The sequence below is a fragment of the Hyperolius riggenbachi genome, chromosome 3, assembly GCF_040937935.1.
Source record: "Hyperolius riggenbachi isolate aHypRig1 chromosome 3, aHypRig1.pri, whole genome shotgun sequence".
Taxonomy (NCBI): domain Eukaryota; kingdom Metazoa; phylum Chordata; class Amphibia; order Anura; family Hyperoliidae; genus Hyperolius; species Hyperolius riggenbachi.
Genome location: NC_090648.1, coordinates 105046312 through 105058877, shown reverse-complemented (window position 1 = coordinate 105058877; position 12566 = coordinate 105046312). Strand labels below are relative to the sequence as shown.

Here is a 12566-nt window from a genome sequence, read left to right as displayed (position 1 = left end):
CGTCCATGACTTCATCCCACCCCGTCGCCATGGCGGGGGAAGCCCTGCAGGAAATACAGCGATCGAAGTAGATAGGGGGATGCCGCTTGCCAGCGTCTATCATGTAACTAGCGCTAGGCTAGCTACATGATTTAAAAAAAAAAAAAAAAGTGCTGCGCTGCCCCCTTGCCACAGTAATTGGAACACTATGGTATGATATATTTAGGTGTGCGTGATGTTTCTTTATTTTATGTGTTATGACACTGTTACTTTTACCTTGCTTGCTGCTATATCTTAACACAACACTTTAAGATGCGCAAATGTTAAGAGTCCAGGCAGTGCGCCAATATTTTCTTAAAAGTTTTGCAAAAGTGTTCTATATAATAGCCCCACACAGTCCTGCTGTCACAAAGGAGGGTATTCCCTCTCTTCCGTACTGTCAGTTTGCCAATGGAATCTTCTACAATTAGTTCATACCACCACCACACCAAATATTGGAAAGGGACTCACCCTTTACTAAGACCCCCAATTAGGTTTCAGTTACGCCTTGGGGCTATTCCCAGGTCACCCCCGACCCTTTCGATCTGTGTCTTTAGTGTTCCCTCCTTGGATTATGCCCGGTTCAGATATGATCACAATTGCTGATAATTTTAACAAATTTCTCCACGAATTCACAGCTTAGAGTTTTATAAAAGGGCTCTCCCCCGTATTGGTGGCCTCCGGAGGGCTCTCCTAGTGTTGCGTAGCTATCCTCCACGGCTGCCGCGCGCACAGCCGTCCGTTTCGCTTCTGCGTTTGCCCCGCTTGTCAGCCACACTCCACGCCGTCTGGGGACCCGCCCGACTAGTTTCGTCACAGTCCGTGACTCATCAGGAGCTCATGATGAGTCATAATGAGTATGGACTAATTGTAGAAGATTCCATTGGCAAACTGACAGTACGGAAGAGAGGGAATACCCTCCTTTGTGGCAGCAGGACTGTGTGGCGCTATTATATAGAACACTTTTGCTGCTATATCTGCTGATTGGTTATGGGTCTTATTCTCTGATTATGTAACCGTTGCAATGCTATCTTTTTCTTAAAGCAGATCCGAGATGAAAAACTGTAACAAGTAGTTTCTCTATATATTTTCTAAAGTTTAGATTTACACAGCAAATCTAGCTGCAAACAGCTTCAACAGTATATGATTATTTCTTCCTGTCATGCAATGAGAGCGGCCATGTTCCATTTGTGATCATTACACGCAAGCAAGCTGCTCTGCATCTCCAGCCTCTGAAAACTTTTCTCCTCCCCCCCCCCCCTCCTCCTCCTCCCCTCTGCCTTTCAAATCTCTGGCTAGTAACACCTCCTCCTGCCCAGACTGAGCTCCCATAAGCCCTTGCTACATGGGTCTCAGAGTGCCTAGGCGCTGGAGGAGCTGTGGGCGAGGCTTGTTTAGTTTATATGGAAATTAGAGTATTAAAACAAAACAAAAAAAAGTATTTGGCTTGAGGAATGCCCTATAAACTATACACAATTATGCAATAAGTAAAAGTTTATCTCGGGTCCACTTTAGTAGAGTTTAAAAAAATGCTCTGAATATTTCTGGGTAACAGGATCTGTCTTCTGTGGGCCCATACAGTGCAGTTTGAACTTGTATTTTTGTGTTGTTGTTTTTTTTACTGCTCCTTGTCTTACTGTTCTCTGGTTTCTCATAGGCTTTCTTCACAGAACGTTACCTGCAGGAAAATCCCACAGATCAGGACAAGATTGAGCTTCTCAAGCAGCTTATTGCTCTGCAAGTTAGTACTTTGTCTACACTCTGAATTATTTGCCTCTCATTGGCAATCCCTGTTGGGGAGGATAAGGGGTGGTGGTGGTGGGGAAGGAGGGAGACCCACATTATCCTAATCCTCTCTGCTACTTCCATTGGCTGGGAGTGATATCTGTGGTTGCTAGGGATGATCAAGGAGAAGCTAATAAGTTCAAAGTTGATGCTAATTTTATGTAGCTTGGAATTGGATCAGTCAAATGAGTGAAGCAACTGCTGCATTTGATTGGTACATTTACAAACTGCATAGATTTGCATAAAATTAACAAATTCTGAATTATTAGCATCTCATTGACCCTATTTAGTGGTTAGTACTGGGGGTGGAGGTGCCCAAAAATAGGTAACGTAATGAAACAAAAATATGGTGGAGGGAGGTGTCTTTACCACTCAAGATGGAAGAACCCAAACCACAGGGTTAATGTAAAAAGATTAAATTATTTATTCAGCATGATTAAAAGGACAACGCATTTCACGGGTCTCAGCCCGCTTCTTCAGGTCAATACAAGTGCCTTTAAAATATGGTCACAAGCATGGACACCGGAAATAAAATGTTTAGATTTTATTTCCGGTGTCCATGCTTGTGACCATATTTTAAAGGCACTTGTATTGACCTGAAGAAGCGTGCTGAGACCCGTGAAATGTGTTGTCCTTATAATCATGCTGAATAAATAATTTAATCTTTTTACATTAACCCTGTGGTTTGGGTTCTTCCATCTTGAGTGGTAAAGACACCTCCCTCCACCATATTTTTATTTCATTACATTACTTATTTTTGGTTGCCTCCACCCCCAGTACTATACATTACAACTCCTTTGGAGGTGTTCACCTGGGTGTGGTGTTTTCTACAACCAAGAAGGACCAACCAGGAGTGCGACCATCCAGTTCCAGTAGGACCTGGAATACCGATTGGGGATGGTTATTTCCCCGTTGTCGATATACGGTGGTTGCAGGGACTGCAACACACCCTTTTAGTATAAATACTCTTGTACTACAATCTAACATCTAATATCCCACAATACTGCACCATTTGGCTCCTGGTCTCTCCTTGTCATACAGGTGACCGTGGGATCCCCACAGTGACCACCTTTTCTACTATCTAGTGGTTACACTAAGATTATTGGTCTTGGTGAGTGACATTGAAGCCCAAGGTGAGGGAAAAAAAATTACTTAAGAAGGGAGCCTCTTGGTCCAGAGGGATCTCAAGTCCTCCCCGACCCCACCCAACTGCTGCTAGCCATGACCCTCTTTTAGTTTGAAGCAGCGCTCTCGTTTCTGCTTGGGCAAGGCCGTACTGCACTTGCACGGGTATAGAGTTGCAGCAGTAGCACAAAGCCACTTGAGAACGAGCTGCTTCAGCTTACTGCACAGGTATGGCCACAATTATACACAGCAGGTAGAGTGGCCATGAGAATATGTCTGACAGTCTTTTGTCTGATATGTTCAGAGGGTCCAAGCTGGGGCGAGAAAGACATGGGAAGCTTCTGGACTATACAGAAGCTTTCTTTAACTTAGGTAAGTATATAACTTTTTATTTTTCCCCTCCGCTTGGGTTCATTTAACGGCATTTGCTCAGATGCAACTCAATTGGAGGGCCACCTGTCCTCCGCCCGTGCCAAGCGCTGCCAAGCCTTCAGCTGCCTGTGAAAAAGGCCTTAAGGTGCTTATACATCAAGTGATTTCGGTGGCCGATCGACCAACCAATTTGATTCTAATTATCAAATTGGTTTAAAATCGGTTCCGCCAAGTGCAGACCCAATCGATGATCAGGGCTGTGGAGTCGGAGCAATTTTGGGTACCCGGAGTTGGAGTTGGTGATTTCATAAACTGAGGAGTCGGATTCTGATGATTTTTCACAAAATCCACAGCCCTGGTAAGTATTAGACTAAGGAGTCTGAGTCACAGTCTGAGCCATTTTGGGTACCCGGAGTTGGAGTCGGAGTCGGTGGTTTCATAAACTGAGGAGTCTGAGTCGGAAGATTTTTGTACCGACTCCACAGCCCTGTCGATGATGCCGCCAATTTCGGGCCAAAATTGGTTGCAGGTGCAAGATGTCGAAGTTGATTGCTCGAGTTTGTGGAGGACAATTTTTTAACGAGCGATGAAACTCCCACCGCTGCCACCGTAATGTATAAATGTGCCCCCCCATGTACATTATACATTACCTGTCCAGTGTCAGCCTCTGCGTGGTGTCTGTAACCTCCGGGCAGCCTCTGTACACGCCACTTGCACATAGCGTCTAACAGCTGCACATAGCGTGGCATGTACTGAGAGCCGCGCGGAGGTTATGGACACTGCGTTGAAGGCTGACTCAGGACAGGTAATGTATAAATGCACATTCAGTGGAGGGGGGGGGGGGGTTGGGAGAGAGGCACATTTATATATTAGGGGGGCAGCGGCAGGGCTGATGCGGCGGGCACAATCGTTTCCCTTAAAGAACAAGCGACGCCCATGCTAACCTAGAAACAAAAAACACATATATAAGTAGATAAATACTACTTCTACTTACATAACAGATGTATTGTGCTATCCATGTAATGATTCCTGTGAATTTTATACAGGAAAAGCAGAAAATCCTAATCTAGGCAGTGGCCATCTTGCCAAGCTAATGCTGACATCATATCCTCCCTGACTCTTGTTTTCCCCCCTCCCTTCTCTTGCTCATTGTGTATTCATTAGCTGTCCTCCTCCCAGAGTCTTCAGACACTCCCACTGAGGTGTATACTAACAACTGCACTGTCTATTTTTTTTATTTACACATCCAATCACTGAGTCACCTCAGCCTTGCTTGTAAACACAAGTAATCAGAGGGGGTTTCTGATAAGCAGCTAGATAGCGAAATAAATGGAGGAGGAGGAATATATTATAGATAAAAAGGACTCCCAGCATTCAACTGTTTGGCACTAGGGCCAATGCTCCTAAAGTATGTGATAACTACAAACCATAATGGCAGAAAAAGATTTGCAATTTTGAATGCAGGATTAGCATCTTTATTACTTAATACACTCAGACCAGTTGCTGTTGAAATTTGATTTTTATGGTGACAATACCGATTTAAGATTTCATGCTGAAAATCGGACAGGAATTGGCCTACAGTATATGGGCAGCTTCAACGAACAGACAAATGTATCTCTAATCAGATTCTATTAGAGATAAATTTGTATCTTTGTCAAATATGCCCATAATCTCCTGATGTATGGGCACCTAATGCTGGGCATACACGGTAAGATCCTTCCTTAATTTAATTTCCGACAGGTCCGATGACCTGCCGGATCGATTCCCCGCTCGATCCCTGCTGGCGTACAATAGTGGGGAATCGAGCGGAAGATAAGGAGCGCCCGCGGGGACGAGCTGGAATAGATGCGGGCGCGAGCAGGGACGCATCAGGAATCGATCCGACAGCTAATCGAGCCGCCGAGTCAACTCGTGTATGCCCAGCATTAGTCTGCTGGCTTCTACATAAGCTTCATTTGGCCAGACTCTTCTGTTTGAGGAATGGAGACACTACTCATGCTGGATAATCAAAGAATAAACAAACTGAGTCTAGCAAACTCCTCTAACCTGTCTTGTCACTTTTCCTCCTAATGCCAATTGGCCAGACTGTTTTCGAGGAGCATCCACTGGCATATGAGGCTGTCATGCAATTTTCTTTTTGTAACCCCCTCTTCCACCTTTTCAGTAAAAGCTATTCTCTGTCTTTCACGGATAACTTCTATTTCCTACCTGCAGATGCCGCTTTTGGCTCAAGGAATCAGAATTCACGGAGAGAAGCGGAGTGAGAATCTCCGACCTCTACATGACCGGCTGGTGTCCTGTTTCCAGGATCTGAGGGCCAAAGTGGAGAAGTTGTATGGGACCATAACTTTGGTAAGTAGGCTAATCAGATTTTGTAGGTCTTGACAAAGATCATCTGACAAGCCTGAACTCTGACAGAACAACTAACATTTTTTTGTGATTTCACAGCCCGCAAGTTTGACAGATAGGAAGCTGAGTCGTGCTGGATCTGTGGTGGTTCCATATATTACATCAGCCACCCTAAGAAGGTTGTCCACAGTTTCTTCTTCTTCCTCAGGGAGTGGCAGCTCCAGACCTGGATCAGAAGGGTGTGTACATTCTTCATCGTTACTTTTTTTAATAAGCATCTAAATTATTAGTGACAAGAGCCTTTATTCTTGTCCTCCCACCTGTAATATAGTGTTTGGAATTCAGAAGTTCTAGTAGGAAGTCCTGCAATTTCCAGTTGTATTTTAAAGCTAAATTTGCACCATTATCTTGTGTTCAGATCTATTCCGGAACCGGTTCCGCCACGTCGCGGATCCCTCATTTCTCGTCTAGACGAACACAGTGACCGGGAGGAAGGGGACTTCCGACAAATGAAAACAAAACCTAATTTAATGCAGTCACAGTCCATCACAGACCGCCCCTTGGACAGAGAGGTAATTATTATCGATTTATATGGTGCCAGCATCTTCAGTGGCGCTGTACAACAGGATACAGAGTATAATGATACAAAATATACAATACAACAGTTAATACAAGACAACGATGGATTAACACTGATGCAGTGAACAAATCAACTTCAGATTTTTACACAGGGATGGATGATATACACACACACTACTACACAGCATTGTGAGACAATAGGGGGAAAAGCGTCCAGGCCTTTCAAAAGGCTTTACAGTTTAAAGGAAAGGGCAATAGGTAAAGGAAAGCTGTGTATAAGAAGGTAGAAATGGTTGTCAGTGGCTGAAGTGTCCTAGGCAGGAGAGTATGCTTGCCTGAAGAGGTTAATTTTCAGATTGTACCTAAAAAGAGTAAGTGTGGGTGAGTGGCGGATATGTTGAGGGAGAGAGTTCCATAGGAGAAGAAAGGATCGAGAGAAGTCTTGCAAGCGGGGGTGATAAGAGGTGACTAGAGAGGAATGCAGTTGAATATTGTTGTTAGAGCAGAGATAGCGTGTAGAATGGGATCTGGAAATAAGTTTATTTAGAAAGAAGGCGCTAGATTGTAAAGCGCTTTGTAGGCGAGAGTCAGGATTTGAAATTGTATCCTTTGTGTAACTGGCAGCTAGTGAAGGGACTGACAGATGGGGATAGGGATGGAGAAGCAGGAAGGATGATTCGTGCAGCAGAGTTTGTGATGGACTAAACGGTTAGCAGGGAGGCCACAGAGCAGAGAGTTGCAATAGTAAGAAGGTAACACCATGTGTATATATTACTGTACACAGATAACAGAAATGAGTTTGGTCCAGTGGAACAATATAGCCTGTTCATGTGCTGAAGGTTAATGCAGTTTTTTATAATAATCTCCTTTACTGCTTCAGATGAGTTTGCACAGCCTATCCTTCAAGTCCCAGCGACCAAAGAGTCTACAGCTCACAGATGGACGCCTCTCCCTGCACACAGGATCACCAGGCCAAGGGGCAACTCCGCTCACTCCTTCCCCAATCACTCCAAAAACACCACGAACTCACAGTAAGTAAAGAATTCTTTTATTTGTTGTATTTAAAAGTGTACCTGAGATGGGGCCCCTTAAAAAATTAATACATACCTGGGACTTTCTCCAGCCCCCTCCGACCCTCACTCGCCTTCTTCCTTGCCCGCAACTGGCCACGAAAAATCCTCTAGTCCGGGGCCAGTCGGCGCATGTGCAATCCAGCCAGTCACATGCCTTCATCTCGCCCCCGTCCCTAGGAGCGTTCTGAGCCTGCATAGTAGTACACTCCAGGCAACATGGCAGGGCCAGGCCGTGCATTCGCAGTTGGCCTGGACCGGAGGACCTTTTGGGGCCAATTGCGGAAGAACTGGGAGTTGAAAGAGGACGGCGTGGGAGTGATCAGACTGGAGGAAGCCCCAGGTATGTATATTTTAGTGCTGTGGCCCCATCTCGGGGTCACAAAGGTTTTGGGGTTCCTACCTTGGCAAAAGAAAAAAAACCTCTACAACAAGCAGTTCTTGTAGAGCAGTGCTGTCCAACTCCAGTGCAGAGCCAAAGTCCTCACACATTTTTGGAACACCTTAATTTAATTCATAGGACTGAATCAGGAAACGCCTTTCATCAAGTAGAACACGTTTCTCAGTCCATCCCAAACTCTGGCATGGATATGGCCCCCAAGGACTGGAGTTGGACAGCCCTGTTGTAGAGGTTTGTTCCCAAAGTTTATAATGAGAAGTCTGTACAGCCCCTACCAGCCAGTGTTACCCTACTATATAACTAGCGCTGCGTAATATGTTGGCGCTTTATAAATACAATAAATAAATAAATAAACTAACCCCACATGTCGGGTGTTAGGACTGAAACCGGGGAAGGGGGGCAGGGAACATATTCCAACACACCAGTTTATTACAGAACATAGGCCACAGAGAGGACAGATACTCCTGATGACTCCGGAAACTGGTAGGGTGAGGACAGGCGTACCTATGAAAAAGCCGCCGGGAGACTTGGGCGCAGGATATAGCCGGTATATGGCTAACCCTGCTCTTGCACAACTCCTGGATGTGTTAATTACTATTCCCCCTCCAGGTCGACGTGGATGGTAGGGAAATATGTAAATTTGGCTTCCAGTGATTGCTGGAAGCCAAAGTACAGTGTTTTAAAAGTAACTTCAGCTCCGTCTCCTGACAGCGCCGAAGTTACTCAGTGTGTGCCGCGATAGCCGTAATTCCTATTAGTCTATGGTGGCGCCAAACCTCCTGCACTGGATTTCTAGTGTTTGGAGGACAGACAGCAGTACAGTCTATGACGGTGGAATGTTTTTAAGCATGTAATTACCTCAATGTAAGTGGACAATTCATCTATTCCCCTACTGAAGTGTTGGAAAAGATTTCTATATTGCTGGTACTGGCAGTTCTGCATATGAAAATGACATGTGCAAATTTTGGGTGCTGGGAGAAGCTGAAAAAACTGCTCCCCTGCTCTAGGTAATGTCAGGCCTGTATAAATAAATCTATTCTCCTACTGACAACCTAATTTGTTCGTTTGGCCACTTATTTCGAGGCCCAGCTATTGCCAGCACCGCAATTACACAGATCTTCTCATAATTTGAGTTCCGGCTATTGCCGGCGCCCACATTATACAGTCCTTAGTAAAGGCCTGTCATTTTGTCCAAGCGACAGGGCCAATACTTTTCAATTGCTAACAGATGTACATGCATACATCCGAAAATTGTCATTACAAAGATACTTTACCCTAAAGAAAAATAATAAGAAAATCACTAATAATATGGAGACTGACTCTTTAGAGGTGGTCGGTGCGGTGGACCTGGAATCTGATGCGGTCGCCGGGCCTGATGACCTCGTGGAGTCAGTCCTCATGAAACCCATTACCACTGACTTAAAGGGGAAGTCTAAATTTAACCCCACACAGTATAAAGGACCTCAGGTAGAGACCTTCTGCCAATTGGTCACTAATGATTTGTTGAAGTTACAAAATAAGCAGGTTCAGCAACATAACCTTACCAAAATGGAAAGAAGGGCCATAAAATTACTGAAGGATAATAAAACCATAGTGATTAGAGAAACTGACAAAGGGGGAGAGGTAGTGGTTCAAGATAGACACCTACTGTATATAGGTGAGGCCCTCAGACTGCTGGAAGACCGTACATATTATAAGAGGCTTACATATGATCCTACAGATGAATTCCTTAGAAGATACAGGGACCTAATCGGCCAGGCCTTTGCAGATGGTATTTTGAAAAATGACGAATATAATTATCCGAACATTGAGGCCCCTAAGGTCCCCCTTTTTTTTTTATCATCTCCCAAAAGTCCACAAGTGTACTACTAATACTCCAGGGAGACCCATAATCGCGGGGATAGATTCTATCACAAGTGGCCTCTCACATTATATCGACTGACATTGAGGGCCCGTTTCCACTATCGCGGTCTCCGCCGCGATTCCGCAGAGTTTCCCCGCACATGAATCGCGCGGGGAAACTCTGCCATAGGGGATAGCGGCGCCGCGGCCGAATCGCTTGCGGGAGCGATTCGGCCGGAACCCCCCGCAGAATTCGCGGCGGAGGCTGCGAATCCCATGCACGGCTCATGGGATTCGCCTGCGATCCCGCCCACCCGCTCAGTGTAGGCGTGCGTCTGCGAGACGCACGCCGCACTAGTGGAAACGAGCCCTTACATTTCTTTGTCAGCTCCCTGCATATCTTAAGGATACCACCCACACTTTACAGGTTTTAAAAGATATCTAATGGTCCACCCATTTGTATAGATGGGCAACACTGGATGTGAGTGCCCTCTATACAAATATACCTCACGATTTGGGTCTAAAAGCCATTGGTCACTATTTGGAAGGTGACCCTTTAATGCCAAATGCTCAGAAACCGTTTTTATTAAATTCTATTGAATTTATATTGCAAACTAATTATTTTACTTTTTTGGATTCTTTTTATGTACAGCTGCGGGGAACGGCGATGGGGACGAGGTTCGCTCCGGCCTTCGCCAACTTTTATATGGGCTGGTTGTAGAAAAAACTAATATGGTCCAATACCAATTCCTACCGGTCGAACCTCGTCCTTCATCGCCGTTTCATAGACGATATTTTGTGTGTGTGGGAGGGTTCATTGGGAACCTTGCTGGAGTAAGTAAATTATCTTAACGATAACCAGTTGGGTCTGTCCTTTACTATGGAAACGGATAGCTTGAAGGTACATTTTCTCGACCTAGAAATCAGAGTTGACCCAGATAGTGCCCACATTAGCACTACGAATTACTTCAAACCGACAGATAGAAATGGTTACTTGGACTACCGCAGTGCCCATTATAAACCCTGGCTGAAGAATGTGCCATTTGGGCAGTTTAAACGGCTACGCCAAAACTGTACTAGTAATGAGGATTTTCATTGTCAATCGAGAATACTAGAATCAAGATTCCTGGAAAAAAAACTATCCTGCCCCATTGGTCAGTTCTGCTCTCGGGAGAGCATCTGTTCTCTCACAGCAGGACTGTTTATTGTCCAGCCACCCAGATAAAAAAGGGAGAAATAGAGGTCTAGATACTGCTAATTCCATTGCAAGCCGCCTACCCATAGTTATTAACTACTCCGAACAAGCCGGAGAATGTAAAAGGATTTTTGACAAATACTGGCCAGTATTGTTGAGTGACCAAGTACTTAAACAAACGCTTCCTCCAAAGCCCCGGGTGGTATTTAGGAGGGGTAAGACCATTAGGGGTCATATAGCACCCAGCAAATTGTCTCCCCTAGATACACCAGGAGATAACATACATAAAAAGATTTCGGTTAAACCTGGGTGTTACTCGTGTAAATCCAAACGCTGCCTTTGTTGTAAAACCATTATTAATGGTGCCCTAACCTTTCGTGTTAATACTTCCATGGAATACCCTATAAAAAGTTATGTGACGTGCCAAAGCTCTTATGTGATATACCTATTAAGCTGTCCATGTATATTGGCCTATGTGGGTCGTACTACCCAGAAATTCCAAACTAGACTAAATAAACACCGGTCTAATATAGTAAAAGGGGAGCCCAAACATGGCGTTTCCAACCATTTCAATTTGGCTCATAATAAGGATTTGGGGGTATTGAGAGCTATCATTATAGAACAGGTACATCATCCCAATAGGTTTGAGAAATATCGCGTCTTATGTAGACGCAAGCCCTATTGGATCTTGAAATTAGGGATGCTTGAACCAGGGGGCTTGAACAAATGCTTGGAAGAAATGAGTCACCTTCAGCCAATAGTACACTAGTTAGATCTGGATATTAACTTGGGCTTGCAACTAGCGTTTGGGATGACATATGAATTTGTTTATTTAGGTATGCATTTGCATTGATTTATACTATATGGTGCACATCTGTGTTGATGCAGCCTATGGGTGCTGTATGTGAAAATATAATTTTTGGGAAATATATATCCTTTATAAATTATAATGCCGAACTGGGGACATACAGTGTACAGTGACTCTCTTTTTGGATCTTTTTCCCTGGATTGATGTCTATCTTATACACTGATGGTATCTTATGTGGTATGAGGTCGCTGGTTTTCCTCTTACTTTTCTCCTCTTGTTTTCTTTCTTTTGACACAATGGGTACTTCTATTTGTAGTGTCTGTGCAGTGTATGCCCTTGGTCCCCTGCCCTTCTACCTGGGGCATTACTGTACGTGCAATGGATCTCTTTTAGGATGAATATGGTATTGTTCCTCCTCCCATACAGAGCCGATTGGCTGCAGTTTGTTATATATTGAATTGTGGATAATGTAGTGTGATTAATGACTTGATAAAGCAGAGGATGTTCCTCTGCGAAACGTGTTGTCTTTTAATAAATGTTTATACTTTCTTGACCTTTTAGTTTGGTCTGTATATATACAGCCGCGTACATAGCGGCTTTTTATATTTCTATCCTTCCCCCGTGCGGAGAAATAGACGTATTCCACCACGCAGCTTCAGTGCGTGTGACTGGCGGCGTCTCGCTCTCCATAGTAACACTTGTGGGGAGTGCTGAGAGGAGTGACGTCACATCCGCCACGCCGGAACGAAGAGCCCGGTTCCCGGCTTGGCTAAGAGGGACGCATGCTTATCGGGGCTGTGTACGCTGTGCCGGCCATAGGAGAACAAGGCGAAACCTCTCCTATTAGAGCTTTCTTTTGAATCACTGGGAGTCTCAGAGCGCCCCTTCTTCCTTGCTTGTCTTTACAGTGAACAGTTTCAGGGAGCAGCCGAGCGATACCAAGTGGCCTGATCGCACCTATTTGGGGGAACTTTTCACTACCCCACACGTACTCTTCACATTATACAGTAAGCACTGCTGTAG

At 44.7% G+C, this 12566-nt stretch overlaps 1 protein-coding gene across 1 annotated transcript in view; it reads left to right on the top strand.

Moving 5' to 3' along the window:
• DOCK5 (dedicator of cytokinesis 5) overlaps positions 1-12566 on the top strand; it is a 205088-nt gene that overhangs the window by 190880 nt on the left and 1642 nt on the right. The window contains exons 46-50 of the mRNA XM_068274725.1: positions 1676-1759; positions 5515-5652; positions 5749-5888; positions 6068-6221; positions 7109-7259. Of these exons, the coding sequence (XP_068130826.1) occupies positions 1676-1759; positions 5515-5652; positions 5749-5888; positions 6068-6221; positions 7109-7259 (667 nt within the window). The remainder of the gene's footprint in view (positions 1-1675; positions 1760-5514; positions 5653-5748; positions 5889-6067; positions 6222-7108; positions 7260-12566) is intronic.